Source organism: Bemisia tabaci, chromosome 7 (genome assembly GCF_918797505.1).
Source record: "Bemisia tabaci chromosome 7, PGI_BMITA_v3".
NCBI classification, from domain to species: Eukaryota; Metazoa; Arthropoda; class Insecta; order Hemiptera; family Aleyrodidae; genus Bemisia; species Bemisia tabaci.
Genome location: NC_092799.1, coordinates 41439252 through 41458028, shown reverse-complemented (window position 1 = coordinate 41458028; position 18777 = coordinate 41439252). Strand labels below are relative to the sequence as shown.

At 34.4% G+C, this 18777-nt stretch overlaps 1 protein-coding gene across 1 annotated transcript in view; it reads right to left on the bottom strand.

Moving 5' to 3' along the window:
• The window catches only part of LOC109032963 (REST corepressor 1), a 28922-nt gene that overhangs the window by 8468 nt on the left and 1677 nt on the right, over positions 1 to 18777 (bottom strand). The window contains exons 3-10 of the mRNA XM_019045322.2: positions 17519 to 17599; positions 16836 to 17050; positions 16248 to 16442; positions 4408 to 4529; positions 3001 to 3208; positions 2405 to 2546; positions 1346 to 1527; positions 35 to 194 (exon numbers count right to left, since the gene is read on the bottom strand). Of these exons, the coding sequence (XP_018900867.1) occupies positions 48 to 194; positions 1346 to 1527; positions 2405 to 2546; positions 3001 to 3208; positions 4408 to 4529; positions 16248 to 16442; positions 16836 to 17050; positions 17519 to 17599 (1292 nt within the window). The 3' untranslated portion in view covers positions 35 to 47. The remainder of the gene's footprint in view (positions 1 to 34; positions 195 to 1345; positions 1528 to 2404; positions 2547 to 3000; positions 3209 to 4407; positions 4530 to 16247; positions 16443 to 16835; positions 17051 to 17518; positions 17600 to 18777) is intronic.

The window sequence follows — 18777 nt, the reverse complement described above, 5'->3', positions numbered from 1 at the left end:
TACATACAGTTAATTTAAAAATGAGGATTGTTACCTGAAACTAAATATCATTTGGCTTGCACGACAGGTATAGGTTTGGCATTGTTACTATTACAATTAAGAGTGCTGTTCTGTAAAGGCAGTTTTAAAAGAGGTGAACCAGATCTAGACGAACTTGTTCCTTCATTGTCTGATCCTGCACCTTCAGTCTCCATCTAAAAAAAAACAAAGACAAAAGAGACATAAAATAAGAATTCTTTTCAAGTGACAGATAAACATTCAGGAAGGCGGGCTTTCCTCTACGGTGACACAAAAAGCTATTCAACGCATCAGGAACTTCACTGATGGCCTTATTTGTTGACGCTCTTTTCTTTGATTAGTATGACGAATGACACTCTTTCTTTAACATGTTATTGTGTTGTAAAAGTGCGGACCGAGATACAATAGATTAGTTAATATTAGGCCTGTGCGAATAATCAAACGTTAATCATAATCGCGATTAATTTTTTCATCGTAATTGTGATCAATTTAGAAAATTAATCGTGAATGATTCGATTAAGACATCATGAAATGTCCAATTTCGCGCTGCATTTTGATTTTGAAGTTCCCCCTGCGTTTGTTCGAATTTGCGTCACCTCTATGGTAGAGCGCTGCAGGCCCCTAACAGTAAAAACTCTCACTAAAAATAGTGATAACCCGGCGAAAATACCCCAATCGTGCTTGTACCGCGATTTCACGTCACGATAAAGGTTCTTCAAATACTTTTGATTGGAGAGGTTGGCAATGCATCAAATAAAAAAAAAAAAAAAATAGTTGGCAGGTCTAGTTTATTTTGGGTGGAAGGGATCTTTTAGAAAAATAGACAATGAGTCAACCTCAAGTAGGGGAAGAAAATAAAATATTGGAGGAAAATCAACAGCTTTCAAGATTTTTAAAAAATATCTTCAAGAACTTGTATACTTCAACTTTGTTTTTGGTAACAGAAGCCAAAAAATAACTTCGTTTTAAGTCACAAAAAAAAAAAAAAAAAAAAAAAAAAAAAAAAAAAAAAATATCTCACTCTGTTATACTTTTTCAGTTTTTCCCCGATTTTAATCGTAATCGCGATTCGTTAATCGCAATCAAATTGAAAAATCCATAATCGCACAGGTCTAGTTAATATAAAAATGAAGTATTTCATATCCTTCTCAACAGATGGCATATGCCATATGTTAAAGTTCATGGATGCATCAGGAAGCTAAAGCGCTCAGATGCTCGAACATGTTTTTCAAAACATGAATTTTCCAGCATGGTTCATAGCTCTCGCTTCTTGCAGTGCAAGCATTCTCAGGTGTGGTGTTAAAGGGTTAAAACATATATACTTTACCTTTTCATCTTTAATTTCAAATTTATCACCAATTGGACCATGCTCATCTTCATATTCTCTTAGTACAAGATCAAGATTAAAGCGCCTTCGGTAGTTGACAAAGAATGTCCGCATGTGAGCTTCTGTTTTGGTACCAATTACATCTGCAATAGCTTGGAAATCCTTTCCGTACTTTCTCATACCTAGGGATCAGAAGAATGCACTATTTACCGAAGAATCGAATACAACAGAGGAATATTATAATGCTGATTTTTCAGTTTCTAAATGAAGAAATAATAAATGATTGTCAATGAAGGTGGATAGGGTGCAGAAACTCCTCAACCATGCGACGGGCGGGTTGCTATCAGTCGCATGCAAAAAAGGGAGGGCCCCAACCATGGTACAGGAAATCATCAGAAACTGAAATGAGACAAACATTCTTTTCCAAAACGAAAAAAATAACATTTTTTTTTCTTTCTTTCTTTTTAAAGTTTGAGCCAAATAGTATTGATAGGGAGTGTGCTTCCCTTAAGAAGCTATGGGATTTCCATATTTTTATTCATTTTCCAATTCCCTGAATTATTTATTCCATTCTCAGACTCAAAAATTCTCAAATTCTCTGACCTTCGATGAAAATTTTCACTTGGAGTCTTTCATTTTTTTTCTTTAGATTTTGCTGACTTTTGCTCAACTATAGACGTAATCTACACTGGTAGAGATCCAAATTAAGGAAAAGGGAACTCAAAAGTTGTTCGCGCTCTCTTAAATGGCAACAGCTGAAGTTGTTGATCTGGCTCACTACTTGCGAATTTCCCTGACTTTTCCAGGTTGTCGGAAACTCTATGGCATTATATTGAGTTCACCAACCTTACGCTAATGTACATTACTACGTTGATGGAATTGACTTATGCCCTGCATATAAAGCAAAACTTGGAGGACATTTCTTTTCTAATCTTCATACTGAAGAAAGAAATTAGCAGCACCATGGCTCCAATCCAGATTCCTCAACTTTTGACCTAGTTAAAATCAAATTTTGACAAGTTTCAGATTATAAAAATTATTGCATTCGAGGGGACCAACCTTGTACTGCAAGAAGTAGCTCATCATTTGTCCACCTGGCATTGATTCTGGCGGAAGACTGCTGTTCTTGTGGACGGAGTTCATCAATTCCAGCAGAAGTTTTCCGTTTCAAAGAGCTAATGATTTGCTTGTTGTTCTGAACCTGAAGGCAAGAAAGTACTTTTAGAAATTTTCAAAATAAGAGTGATTTCTATTTAGACAGAATTTCTTAGACTCTTAAAAAGTGTTAAACTTATTTCCCCATCTTCCATTCATGCGATTCCAAGGGTGTGTAAAGTTCTTCTCATTGTAGGCCTTTATTTCATACATATATGCAAGTATGCATCATCAAGCTCATTGTGCTGAGGAGCCTGTGAGGTACATCATATTAAATGATATCGAAAGTTAGCTACCACCAGATTTCATGGTATTCTGTGCTTTGTCCTGTACAATGCAATACAAAATGAAGACTTCAACAATCAATTGAGCTTCATTTTGCAATTATATCAGTGAGAACGAAGACACACCAACTCGGAAAAATGAAAATAATTAAGACACAGACAGAACATATTCATATTTCCTTTTGATTAACCAGAATTGTCACTCATATTACACACCTGTCTTTTGAGCGAGATCACTTCTCGCTCCAGTGCTCGTAACATCTGTTCACCTTGGCCCTGGGGTCCTGCAGCCATTGCCACTAAGTCATCGTAATTAACATACATTCCTCTTGGAGGTTTCCGTTTGTGATGATTAAGCATGGCTGAGCTACTTTTATCACGCAATCTAGCAGGCGCTGATGTGGGTCGTAAAGAGCCTGTTTTACTGTAAAAATGAGAGATAATTAAGGATTGAAAAAAGTATTCCCAATGGAATTTAACCTCTTCAAATGGAAATCGATGAGACACTATACATGAATCAAAAATTTAACTCGGAAAGCACTTTTTATCCATTGACATTATTTAAGTTTCTCCTCTGGGTTAGTCCTTAATATTTTTATGAAAAGATCTCCACAAATGAAAATGATACAGATAATTCAAAATGCTTCTCTTTTTGTAAATACTAGGGGTCTAAGCTCCCCCCTCCTCCCCCAGCGCTTTGTGTCTTGAGCGTTATGCGTTACTCTTATGCTTTTGTGTTACTGAGTATTATTCGTACTAACATTGCTTCTGAAAGGTTCTAAATAAACTGAATGAGATTATATTCTTTAACATAATTGACGATTCTTATGAACCACCAGACAAGGTAATTCTGATGTATGTTTCTTCTTCATAACTTCATGTCGATCATGATTTGCGCAGCAAAAATTACAGTTGGAAACTACTGCTCTAAAGGAATTGGATGAGCCTCCGAGTGTAGGCATCATTTCCGCATGTATATCAGTTGGGTTGCTGGGCCCATAAAACTCATTTCTGCCAACCCTGGTAACTCCAATAGCTATCGGGTAGGGGTGTTCAAACGAATTCTTAACGGAACACTATCGATATCGTCTCTTATTGAAACTGGCAGCAGTACCGACAGTGGCGATGATATCGTTAACAGCCGGCTTTATCGGATTTTTGAGAGCTTGCACTCAATGCATTGTTGTCCCATGTGTCGGTATTATCAGATTGCTTGGCGCGGCGGTGCGTGAAAATAGATGTACAAATGGCAACAGCTTATTTTCGTCAGCTCCAAAAACTCTGATCGCTATCGGCAAGAGCTCTCTTATCATAACTTTTTCTTAACGGAACTGTTTTGGTAGCTTACCGACAACCGATAGAACAGCCCTACTATCGGGGCACTTTGGGTCTACTTATTGTTTGTGCTTCTTAATGAGCCGTTTCAACAGCGTACCAATAGGTCATCTCTACGTCCATCATGTTCCATGTAAAATTATATTAAGCTGTTGTTTCTAACCTTGTAGAGAGGTTCATTCTGAAGCTCATGCATTAAGTCGAAATTACTTTGAAAAGCAAAAGATAGTTTACGGGAAATCGGGATATAGAGATAAAAGACTACCTTTGCCAACAAGTTTAACTTACCTCCAATGAAGGAAGCATGCTGTACACATTAAGCCTTTAGGGGTACTACTCGCCTGAGTGCACAAGACACCGCAGTTGACGCAAGAAACGTTTGTCTTCTCTTTGAACTCTCCGTTCTCTTTCTGTAAAATGAAAATACTTAGAATGTTTAGAAACATGTTTCTACAGAACATAAAGTAAACTGAGCAATAAAGAGGCATAACATTTTCTGTAAAGGAGGCCACTGACACTTGAGCAGGAATGAAGGCATTTACTGAAAACAGCCCTGCTTTGTAGCTCAAACCTCATTCGGCTCTCGAGTCAGAGAGATAAACACTGCTCCTCAGACAACTGAACCGATATTTTTCTTTGAGGCCCCAACGCCAAAATCCAAGTTCCAAGAAAACAGGTTAAACTGTGTCATTCAGAATGCAATAATTTTTTGAGCCCAAAAATGTAAGTGTCTTAAGAATGCCCAGTAAAACTAAGTTCAAAAGATTGAATGCACGCCAAATGGCACTTTTTTCATTTTTTTTTCAAGACTAGGATTTTGGCGCTTAGGTGCTGAAGAAAAATTTCAATTAAATTCCAAGTCAAAGGGTAACACATAAGGTGGGCAACCTTTTTCATGGTGGTCTTAAGTATCCGAGACATGTTTGAGTGTGTGGATTAGATCCTAAAATTAGCAGCTTAATGGAAAAATTGTATGCTTCTTTACAAAGAGCTCAAATGTAATTCATTCACCAATCGGGGTAGTGGGGTGTGAGTGGGTGGGGATTAGCCAGCACTTGAAATACCCTATTAATAGAAAACTTCACACTTTTTTATGCAAAATAGAAGACAAGTCTAAATCAGCTAAGTTTCCTTGACTTCATATTTGCTTTTCTTTTCCGTCTTATTACGTATACCTTGAGCATTCAAAAGAAATTAAAAAATGGTGTGCCACTTCTACGTGGCTCTTGCAAAACGCCTACCAACAAAGTACTTATTAAATTGTACTGGGTCGGTTTCATTACACAGAGACTGTGAAAGCTATATGAATTTAACACACACAAAATATTAGTTAATTCTTGCTTCCACTGACTTTTCTACTTATGACACAGTTTGGCAGTTTTTTTGAGTAAAATCAAAAGTAAATGGAAGCTGAAGTTTATCAATAATTTTTACGTCAAAAAATGACTTATTTGATGCACACTTTATCTCTGACATGTAGCTCTAAGGATTTGTCTTATGGCTATACATGTAAATTCTTTGATCACTTTTTATTCTACTTCATCCAAAAGAAATTACAAACCTTTTAGTTAAAACAAATGCCAAATAATATTCTTTTCAACTTATAATTAAAAACAGTCCTTCCACTGTTCCAAGCAAGGTGACTTTTAATTTAAGTCCTTACTAGTGTGCACTAGTAGATCGGTTGAAAAAGAGGACATTAAGGCAATTAATTCAAAATTGAACCCAAAAAACCAAAATAAAAAAGGCAATCAAGGCTCAAAATATCTGGGTTGATTTATGGTGCCCCTTCATCGACCAAAAAACTGATGATGGAAGAGACCCAAGTGGAACGACAAATCAAACCCAGGGTGATGATTATAACTTGAATATTCAACCGATAATGATTTGACGTGTAGCCTTTTCACAGCAGCTATTCACTTAAGGTAACCTTTGGTGAGCAGTAAAAAAATGAATAACATAAAAAAGTACGAATTTCGATTTGCAACTACCAAAAAGTAGAGTTGTAGAAAACAACAAAAACTATTTAAATCCCAAAATAATCATTTACTTTTAAACTTGATTCAACCTTAACACAAAATATATTTTCTCTTGTTGTACATAAAAATCCACATGATGAAATTAGGAGTCAAAAATAAAAATTATACAGTATATACAGTCTTTAAATAAACAACTAGAACATAAAAGCTCAACATGTTTAAAATAACAATAATAACATATACTTTTGAGGGAAGGGATTCCTGGGAATCATTGATGAGGACAATCAGCTGATGGTACCAATGTTGGTTGCAAGGGTAAGTGAGTGAATGTTGTTCCACAAATAGGATGTCAATTGTAGGGTGAAGAAATTAAAAAAACACAGGTGATCGGAACTGTGATAAGGGACCTTATCTTCTGGGAGACCTTAGCTTACTGCTGAGATTAAAACCACGTTTTTAACAGCCTGGGAATTTTGGTCTTGACGCTTCAGGACTAATCTCCTTCAATTCTTAAAATTCTAAGGTCAAACTTGCGCCAGAATTTTCAGATTTTCATCCTCCTTGTGTTGGTAAAAAGTTAGGGAAAATGTTTCTCCTGCAAAATAAGGTCCTTTTTCATAGATCCAGGTTTGGTTAGGTTTGAATCCCTACATTTGTTAGTTGAGTGTTACTACTACTACTAAGTACTTCATTACTGTCATATGGTTCCCTCTGACTCTGGTTTTCTTGGTGAGCAGGAAATTCAAATATTTTGTAACCAGTGCTAGATAAAAATGATAAAATCTTCATTAGGTGTTACTTTTAATAGCTTTTGTAGCACAAATCGTGTTTTACAAGAAACTTTGAGGAGAAAACATCTACCATTCTACTTGATTTCACACCTTGTCTAATGTTCCATCACGTTAAAATAAGGTGATTGTTAACACATTTTTCTAGACTGCTCTTCTGCTAGAAGATCCTGCTCAGGAGCAAAGAGAATCCCTTCTCTAAAAGTAATTATTTTCAGGTCACGAGGACTACTACATAGCTAGAAAGATCATGTCATGTACAGAATTTAAAAAAAGTCAATTAAATTATTTACACTAGAAAAGATTGATGGCTAGCAATATTTTCCGGCAATACTTTTAATACAGTCACCTCAGCTGAATGCTCTTAAGTAATAAAATAAATAATTCATTTTCAAAAAAAATATTTTTACATACATAAAGAAATATATCTACGAACGGATTATCTACAGATATGAAAGAAGTTAAACACACATTTTACGAAGGTACATAAAGAGGATTTACAGCCAAGACTTAGAAGTAAGAAAAAATGAAGAGCTTCAATAGTTTGATTTTAAATCAATTTAGTTCTTATCAATTAGTAAGCTTATGAGCAGAAAAAAATTTGGTAACGTTGTAAGATTCAATTTGGTAAATGAAATGAGATCAAATAAAAATTATACTAATGAGAGGCCGTATCTACTGGCTCGTTTTTCATTATAATCTCAAAATTTACCTTAGTATGTAAACCATACAACATCGATCATTTATAATCAAAATATCTATAAATTTACTAAATTGTGAGTTCCTTGACACGTTTTTTTTGCAAAGGAAAACGAATAATAAATTTACACTACTAACGGTAGTATTTTATGACATGCCAATTGTAATTGGCATTGTAAATGGATATGTCAATTGTAAACACTCATATCTTGTTCAGAGATTGATTTTCAAACTTCCCATTATGCGATTCATTTTACTTGTGAAATTTTGAAAATAAAATACCTTGACTTGAGGCCCATTCAGACCAGCTGTTCTGTCTGAGAAAGAAATTTAATCTATTGCTGATAGGAACTATTTTATCAGAACATTTTTTCATATTTTCATTTGTTGGACAGGTATATACTTCCTTTTCATCTTCTAGCAAATTTTGCAAGTTCTCATTGTTTGGTGATCCTTTGTTTACCATTCTTTACTTTCCTTTTCTTATTTTTTCTTCTTCCTTCTCCTGTTTTTTTCTTTCCTCTATTTTATCTTTTGATGCTTGCCTTTCTGACTAAAATCTTGTTTAGTGCAGAGGCAAATTTTTTATTTTTACCACCCATCAAATTACATTTCAGAGATCAATTGATGATAGAATCTTAACGTTACTTACAGCTGTAGAAACATACATCAGTTATTCACAAGTGCAATACAGATTTGACAAAAAATAAAATAAATGACATAATAAATGATAGCTGGAGCATGGTTAGGGGATAAAGACTGCCCGACCCAAAGGACTTGATTGGCCCCAAACTGATTTCTGGGACGCCAGTGTTGTTTGACAATAATTATTGGTTAAAGACTGTCATTAAACCCCTACATGGGATTAATAGCTGCTAGACATGGGCCAGAAAGCCAAACATGGCAATGTTTTTTTAGATTTTTCACGTTTAATGTTGTTTTCCAAACAGAGTGCAAGGAAGTATCGAAATGGTTTTTATGTTAGTAAAATACAAAAAAGGAAAAAAAAAAATCCAAATTGCAGCTTGATACTACTTTGCGCTACGGAAAACAATAATAACTTGAAAACATCATAAAAAATGGTCACTTTTAGCTCACGGATCTACATAAACAGCAATATATTTCACTGAAAGGATTCAATGATCAGCTAGAACCAACTACCATTAGCTGTAGACCTTAATACTGCCAAAACACACCAGAGCTAAGGAGTTCCAAGTTGGGGTCTATTTTAGCCAAAAGCCACATTTCAGACTAAAAATTAAAGTTAAAAAAGTATTCTCTTTTCTCCATAAGCTATTTTGGTCGATCAGTTCATGCAAAAGCGTAGCAACGTACGGACAAAGTTTACATCAAAGAAAATACAATCAAGAAAAAAAGTAGCTTTTTAAAAAGGAATCATAAGGAAGGGCAAGAGAAGGGCCGATTTAACAATGCAGCGACTGATTTCCAAGAAACACAAAGAATATTGGAAATCTTATAATGATAAATAATAAGTTAATTAATACAAGTGAACAGTGTTTTTGATTAACTGTGCTTGCGATAGGTTTTGAAGTTGTAAAAAGATACTCTTCTAATACTCTTTCTGTGTTTAGTAAGTTTTAAATTGACAGTTTCTATTTACATCATCACATTAAATTTCAATTTTTTTTTCATTCATAAAGACGTTGCCTGCCACACTAGTTGTATCAACCTGCATTTGAGGTTCTGCTGGTGCACCATAAGTTTTTTCAACTAGGATACTACATATCACTTGCGATGCTCTTGTGAGGCTAGCGATTGTCAGCATCACGTTCATGCAAATGGCTTTTGATCAGCATGGCCCAAGCGGGCGAATGTAACACTAAACTTCTGCTCTTTTGAGGGAAAGGGCGCAGGCAGATGCTATAGTGCCAGGAAAAATATGAGCACAAAAGACCGTGGCAGGCAACGTTTTACCAAATAGTTGTACTAAGAACATATTGATTCTTGTAAAAAAAATATATATATAATCTTGGGGAACTTGCTCACCTGTGGCAATAAAAAAAAGGCACCGATCAGGGCTACAGAAGAGCTCTCTCTTAAAGAAACTTTAAATTATTTTTCCCGAAGAAACTATAACCACTGAGATTTCTTGGCAAAGCTATACTTATTTCTTTCATTCTGTTCCAGTTACATAGTCCAAAAAGCACATACCTAATAACGTTAGACTGGATTTAGTGCAACAGGAATGCAGAGTTCCTTCTCCCAAATTCGATAGATTCCCCATTTCTTGTTTAGGAACACAAGTTGAGCTTTTTCACTGCTAAAAAGCCATAAAAAACAAAACTTTCGAAAAAATCAGACCCCTGTTTTCATAGATGTTCACCTACTTCTTCCTGTTTCAACGAGGATTCCCCCACTAAAGTGAAATGGCATTGAGAGATATTTTCAAGTTGTTTGATCTCTGAATATTAATTAAGGTAGGTCTTCTGCCAAATTTTCCTGCTGCAATTCTAAGTATAAAAAATCCTTGAAAACGCGATTTTTTGCTGTTATTGCACAGAATTTTTATTCCATGAGAACTTTTTTCAGACGGAAAAACATTTTTTCTCCAATATTAAGAATGAAAAATGTTAGACACTTTTAATGAAAATTGTTTTCCAAGATGATTCTATCAGTATTTGAGACGTTTTCTAGACAGCACTTAAACTAATTCAACTTCCATTGGATTAATAAGTGGCTTTAGAGCAGGAAAAAGCTCAAGTAAATAAATTGATTAGTTATGAAAATAGGCTGACGCAGAATTAATTTTATCTTTCCATCTTCCTTATTAAACAACCATTAAATTGATTCAGTAATATAGTAATTAATATTATATGAAATGCTTAAATTGGTGACAGATTATCCGTATTCAGTTTTGATTAATAGTTATGAACAACTTGAATTTAAGGACTATGATTTTTTAGTTTCAACATCTGAATGCATTTTACAGGGATTGATTTGTTGACTTTCTACTTTAAAAGTCAACTTTCCATGGTGTGGGGGTTGAAGTGCTGATTTTAGGATCAGGAGGTCCTAGATTCAATTCCCCACAAGCACCCTGATGTGGCTTTGAGTGAGAGTTACCAGGGATCGAATGTAAAATAAGGGATAAGAGACTCAGCATAGGATTGGCCCGAGACAGTTACTTGAAAAGGTGATAATTTCTTTAATTTTAAGAATAAAACGAAAAAAGGTAATTGGTACAGCCTTCAAAGATATGCCTATGGGTCATATTCATAGCTGTTCTTGATACAACTCCTTTCCTTAGGAAGATGAGCTTCCCTGTAGTTTACATTGTGATTGAAGAAGGTCGACATGGAAGGACAATTGTAACAAATTTCAAGAAAAATTCAGCGGAATAGCGTTAGAAATAGATCCTTGCAAGTGATAACAGGAATTTTTGCCTAGGAAAATTAAGAATATGGACAAAAAAAATCCAATAATTATGACAAATTGTAAGATAGGCATCAACCTATCTTCAAATTTTCTATTTATTTTTAATTTTTTGTGAAGGCAATCATTGAAAGAATCCCTTATTTCCAAAGTTATACTGTTGAACTTTGGTTGTTCTTTTTTTGATGAAATGTCTGGGATGTCCTTGATTCTCCCTAAACAACAACAATGCAAACCATATGGGGCTTCCTGAGGAGAAGAGTGACTTAAGGAACTACTATGAATATAATTCTTTGTGCGAAAAATGCACCTGACTACAAATCTGAATACAGGTAACCTGGAATAATTTAAGCATTAATCAATAATCATTTTATACTTCAACTGGTTTTTCAGATAGGCAAAGAGAACAAACCCTTCGAACATAAAAAGTCTTAGGGTAGGACTTAGATGATGAAAAATTTTTTGGAAAGACATGGATGTATGGAAATAGAAAGAGTACGTCGAGACATGACATTTGAGACCATCTAGGAAGACTCCTAGAGAAACAGGTCGAGTTCAAAAGTCAAGCATCAGCCTTCTATGAATGAGGAGATTAAGAAACTTAATCATAATAACTAATACCAAGCATGGTAAGAATATCATAATCGATTACTATCTTTTTATAACTAAATAGTCCCTGTGCTCTCGGGTCTTCCCAGATATTGGTAGCTCATCATCGTCCTGTAACAAAATTTAATTTGATTCATATTGAGGGGCAATAACAAAAACTCCATTAAACATTAATTTAAATTGTTTGACTCCTTCACAGGCAATATTAATTTACAAACTTTAAAGAACAGTGAGGGCATTTGTCAACAATTTAAGGGGAAAAACGTAAAAAATTTAAGATCACACACTTCCATAAAATTAATTATAATTTAAGTAATTTTATGCTAGTGAGTGGTTTTAAATTTTTAACTTATATTTCTTTCCTTCTTTTAAATATTTTAACCTGTGAAGTTTTGTCAAGTACCTGAGCCTCTCACTGAGGGAGTGAATTATCAAAAAGTTCATAGATACGAACTTATTTGGTGGTTGCAAAAAAAAATGGAATCAATTATAAATGAGAGATGCCCAATAGAGAGAAAACAGAATTACAAAAAAACATTGGTACAAAAAGGTATAGGGCACACCCAAGGATGTGATAGCTTCAGAAATGCTGCGGAATAGCTTTAAATGTCAGGTATTGTACATATTTATTATTTAGATATTATTAGGAGGGGAGAGGGAATATGGTTTCCTTCTCCGAGTTTCAATTCTTGACCCAAAATTCAAAAAAGATGAAACAAAAAACGACAAAATGTAGGAATCAAAATCGGAACTTCTGTTCCATGAAGGAGGAAGAGAGTATTTTTATAATCTTAAAAAAACTGCTTCTAAAGGTTGGGCATTTTATTTCAGTAAATCTGAGGCCCAAGAGAAGTTTGAATGATGTCGCATCTGAAAATCCACTCTTACAGTCAACATATTATATTGTCAAAGTTTAGTTTGAAACAAGCCCTATACAAGGTCACCAACAACTTGGTTTTGACATATTGGTTTGGATTGAATGCTCTTTGCTTGCCTCTTTTATTCTCCTATGGAGCACATTGTTAAAATCAGCAAATTTCTTCATTAAAACCCATAAAAAAAATCCACATTTTATGACATGATCTGGCGACTTTGGCATTAAGTGGCGGCATTACTAGACAGGCTAAGAAGTTAGGCACTACACCACATGTTTCCTCTTTGAAATTTTACTCAGAACACGTTAAACAACTCAGAATTCTTACAGAACATTAGTAAGAATTTCATGAGTTTAGTTTCTACTATTAACAATAAATTCAAACTTCCAACTCGCGAAAAAACCATAGTCAACATAGGACAAATTAGGCATTAAAATCAACCTACATGTTAGGCTATTTAGAGCCTGATTTAATACTCATTTCCTTCCTCTTTGGATACAAGGCATCTTTAACCCTGTCGCTAGTAAGTCAGTGTCCTGGGAAATTCTGACATTGTAAAATATATCTAAACTAGTTCAGTCCTCCATTTTGTTTCTCTGAAGTTTCTATGATTCGTTTAACTAACAGAACATATTGCTTTCTTGAATCTTCTGCTGCACTCAACGTTCCTTCAGCTTTTTATTTAATCGACACAATTCAAATTGGTTTGTAAAGGCAGATCACCATGAAAGGTGAGAGTGAACTATTCATAAATGAGATAGATTTAATAAAAAATATAAACACAATTACGGAAAATAATTTAGTATTACTGAAGAAAATAACTAAACCAATTGATGGAAAATTAGAAATGCTTGAAAACTTGAAACTTGAAAAAAAAAGAATTCCAGTATAGTGGAGGTTACTGGCGAAACATACACATCATTTCGCATGATGACTCATTTCCAAAATTGATAGTACAGTGAGATACAGTGCAGCTTTTGTACCGCATTTTTCTGAGTTTAATTTGAATAGTAAACAGTTTGGTTTTCAAGTTCACTTGGACGGATTTGACAGAAATCAGACAAACAACATCAGATATTACCTGCTTTTATGAAAAATTATTTTTTTGACAGAAAAGTTATCAACATTCTGACTAAAAATTTTGCAGATTTTTTTTTAAAATACAGAGGAAAGAAGAAAGTTTTCTGGTGTTTTGTCCTTTGCTTTACCATTAAAAAATTTCATTGGAGAGGAAATTAGGCAACGAAAATTGCAGTTAAACTGATTTTCGTTAAAACCATCCATTTCCAGGTAGAAAATATAAAAAAAATACTGATTTCTTGACATTAGCAGTTCCATTGCTCTTATGATATTACTGGCCAAAAGATAGTTGACTATTAACATAACGGCTAGGCTACTTGATAATGAAACTGTAGAATTTGCCACCCCAATCTGTTGTTTCAAAATTTTGGCTCCTACTTTATTTAATGCAAAAAAAAAAATAACTTGAATCTTTATTGGGTAAGTTAAGCTTTCCCTTCTGCTTGTGCAAAGATACCTTAACTACCAGTTGCGCAAGCGAATGAAACAGGTAAACTTCTTTGAAATCAAGTCGTTGCTATTTTTGAGTGATATTCTCAGAGAATATTCAAAAAGGTAGAGAAAATTAGACCAAATATTATGCAATAACAATGAACAGCCAACCTCCAAAAAATAGAGTGTTAACTGAAATCCATTATGTCTTTAATCACGGTATACGGTTTTATAGTTTCATTATCAAATTGCTCCATACACACAGTAATAAAAAATTAAGTAAGCAATAAAAACTGAAAATTTACACACTGCTGCTAAAACATCATTTTAGTGTCTCGTTACTGACAAGCCATGACTATTAACGTTTCGTTTTGTCTGATAATAATAGAGTGAGATTTGTAATTGTGTATTATTCTTCTGCAAAATGAAAAATTCTTCTTGTTTCTTCTAAAGCATAATATTCTCTGATATGGCTAATCAGAGGCCAATCCCTATGCAAGCCGTAAAGATGTTCCATGATTTTATTCACGGAACACCCTTCAATTTCATAAGTAATATTAAGGTATGATGAACTGAGGATACCCTTGGGCCTTTGAGGCATTTTTTTTTTTATTACATCGTTGAATTTTCTCTCTCTCTCTCTCTCTCCCCCCCCCCTCCTTTTTCAATTTACGATGAAGTTTTCTGAAATTTCTTTGAATCTTTAAATTAACAGAACACATTACTTTCTTGAATCTTCTGCTGCACTTAATTTTTCTACAGCTCTTTATTTCTTTCAACTCAATCAAGACTTTTGTGAAAAAAAAAAAAAAAAAGAAAAGAAAAAGAAATAAAAGGAACTTCCATACTGGTAGAACTTAATCAAAACATTTGATTGTACGGTTTAGAAAACCTTTGCAAACGCTGTGAGAAGTCTTGAACAGGGTGTAAAAATTGAAATTTACATAGAAAATTATAACAATCACTTTCCCAAAAATAAAAACAATTCTCAGGTTTCTCACTTATACTAGCAACTTTCTTTGGTTGCGGCGACCAGATTTGCCCAGGGGAGACAAATACATCCTTAGATACAAGACAGCACAATTAAATAAACAAAAAATATTGCAAACTGTAATCGATCTGTATCACTTAGGACTTTTAATTATTCTGAAAGTATTTGCATTTGCTTTTCCCTCTAGATAGCGACATAAAAAATATTTCAGAACAATTAAAATCAAAGGTGAGAAAGACTTGATAGCAGGACTGAATGTTTGTTAACTTGAGTTCTGTCTCTGGTCTCTCTGGGCAAACCTGATTGATAACACCTAAGAAAAAAGTGCCAGTGAGTGCAGGAAATTTGTAAAGGCATAAACATAATATTCAAAACTGAACAATATTTTCACAAGGTATGAAGTTAATTAATGTTTTAATTTTATGTTCGTACATATTAGATTTGCAGAGGTTTTTGAGTCTGTGTGTATACAAATTGGACATGCACACAGACGAGATAAAGTGTGCATTTAGGATGATATTTTTCCCGATGTATTTAACCTGGTTTTTGTCCCATGAATAGTATACTTAGTTGGCTGCATCTCATACATGCATCAATCATGTGATGCATTTTGACACCCAATTTTGGATTCGAGAAAGGGAATCAGAATCGGACATGATTTTAATCTGTTACATGGAATTTTCTCAAACATGAGGATAGAGTTTGCACAAGAACATAAAGTCAAAAATTAAGGTTTAATTCACTTGCAAGCGGACTTCTTTTGTGAGTTAAACCTTAATTTTTTGTCTTCCATTTTTCTTGTAAACCTTCATCGCTGCGGTCGAACTATACACCTAAAAGCATGCTTCAGAAGTATTCTAAGTGCTAGCTACATAGATTGGAAAAATTGGCATTCCGAAATGGTGTAATTAATTCGAAGAGGGAGTAAAATAGAGAACAACTTTTGAGATAGATAAAATAACTTGGAAAATACTGCATTTCGGAGGTTGGGAAAATTTGATTCCTAAGATTTCGTCTCCACTACATATTTTTGCTTGATGAAGTGCTGCCACAAATTAGGAGAAGGAATTAGCAAGTTTTTTTAACTCTCTTGAAATTCGTTGCTGCATCTTAGAGAGTGTAATGTCTCTCAGAAGTCCAGTAATTTTCACCTTGCCCTTTCTCTCTGACTTAGGAATTTAATGATGTTTGATGCAGTAATTTTTGGAAAAATGCCTGTACAAGGATGGGCCAAAGAAAGAATCTGAATCATAAAAGCAATAAAAGAAAGAGAGAAAATTACCTTTTCATCCGATTCTGAATCTGAATTTGATCCGACATCAGAGCATACATCACTATACTGGGCAGCAGAATAATCTTCTCCACTTCTCATCGCAGCTAACTTCCTTGCTTGTCTATCCAGTAAACTTATCCGACTACGAGTTTTCTTCCATGAATAGTAATACTTTACGAGAGTAGCTATTGACTTATCAGGTAACTGCGTTGATAAGAGAAGGAAGAAAAAAACAAAATTAAACGTTAAATAAGAACAGTCATTGAGTTATAAAAATTAAGTCTTCATCAATGAGGTTATGATGATAGATATTCTCTATGTTTTTGAAAATACGGACAATGTGCTGTCCAGCGTGTCTAATAAAATATTATTTGATATTTCCCTGGTGTTTTCCGGATTTTTCTTAATATTTTAAATGAAACTTCTCGATATTTTGCACGAATGATTTACACTTGTTTGATTTTACAAACCAACATATTAAAGGAATTGAATTAAGTTCATCACTTTTTCCAGGGTTGAACTGCATGAGGTTGCGCATTGCATGATATCTAATATGATAATATCTGATATATAATATGCAATGATATGACGGCTTACCATTTGACGAATTCTATGAAAACTTTTCCCATGAAATTGGAAAGCCTGTTCAAACAGAACCTTATCTTCTACAGTCCATTCATCAGGGAACGGAGTAAAATTAGCCAAATCTGCAATCGCTCTTTCGAGATCATGCTTGTGCCAAAACAGCATACCCAGAGCTTGCTCTCCATTATAACCGTACTTTTCTTTTGCTAATGATATATATTCATCCACTAAAAAATAGAGAAAGATTGATTTTGATGACTAGGAAACAGTACAGAGAATACAAAAGATACAGTAATAGAAAAATAACACGAAGAGCACCGTATGAACATTCGAGAATAGCCAAATTTCACCGGATAAAACATGTATTTCTGAGGGAAGTTAAGAGATATTTTAGATTAAGTAGGTACTTAAATTGCTAAGTCACACTTGAAAGAATTCTGAAGTGATCCAAAAACTTTAGAACATACCCATCATACATGGTTCAGATTTTGATCAAAACTATTAAGATTGCCACAGAATTTGGAAAATGAAATTCCCTGACATTTCCCTGATTTCCCGGACACATTATGGTGAAATTCCTTGACAATTGGAGATAGGCCAAATAGTTAAGAGGACGTAATTGAAAATAGTTTTCAGGAAAAATTTGTAAGAATCAGGGAAAAGTGATCAATAAAAGTGAAAAGATTCACACTTACGTTTGTTATCACAAATATTACTGCTAGGAGCCCAAACTAGAAGGGCTCGATCTGAACACTGTTCGAGTCTTCTTTCTCTTTCTGCAATAGAAAAGAAAAGGTTGCAATCAGATTTTTGACCTGGTCACAGGACAAACATTCAGGAAGTCATGCTTGATTCCATACAAACATTAAAATGGTTCTGAAAATGGACCTGCCGGATTTCCTCAGCGTAAAAATCGCGCATTAACTCAGTGAAACAAATTATCATTTTAAAAAATTGAGTAAAATGAATAGTTTTTTATTAAACAATCAATGATACCTAACTCTGGCAGCAAGTTTGCCACTTGCCAAATTCGGAGAGAAATTGATGGACCTTGACTGTTTGCAAGCTTATTTACCTTTGAAAAAAAAAAAAAAATGTGAAGATGCACCAACCATTTCAGACATTTTGAAGGTGGGATTGCGACTAATTTTTGCTTTGAAGAACTTCCTAAGCCCAGGAGTGACGAGATTTCCAAAACACCAACTATTCTACCCGATCAAATGTTTTCTTTTTCACAGTAGAATTCTCGACTTGCTCCTATTTTAGAAGTGCCTGATAATAACTCAACCCTATTTGGTAAATGCATCCTAATACAAAATGATGCCCGCAGCAGACACATAATCAATTCAGCTGAAGAGGGAGGGCAGCAGAACCCTCCGAAACTTAAAAACGTAAAAAATTGTAAGTGTACAGGGGAGGAAGGTCGTACTCATAAATTGGTTAACAATTTTACAATTTTTACAAACAATTGAAGATTTATCATCTGTCATCCAAGGCAGAAACTGTAAGTTAACGGGGGAGGAAGGTCGCACTCATAAATCGTAATACTAGCGATTTGTCTCAAAGTTATCGTGCGCAAACGCTCATTTCGTAATTCTTTGTCTCTTCTGCTCGAGAGCTGGACCTACTGGATTGAAAGTTAAGGTAAGGCATTGTTGAGGTTTTGATTAATATTTCGACTAATTTTGACTACAGTTTTACCGCTTTTCGGCTTTTGACTTAAAAACCCGTGGGAAAATCAACCTTCAGGTTTGACCACTGCAGACTAGTTCTGACCAAAATTTTACATGAAAACCCAAAAAAATTGTTTCCGGGTTTTGTCGAAGACCCTCTGTCATAACTAGTTTTGACTAGTAAATTTGCATTTTAACACTTTTCGGCTTTTGACTCTAACAATAAATACATAAGGAAAGTTTGAGTTATCTGATTTTTGGCGATTTTAGTCTCCACCAAA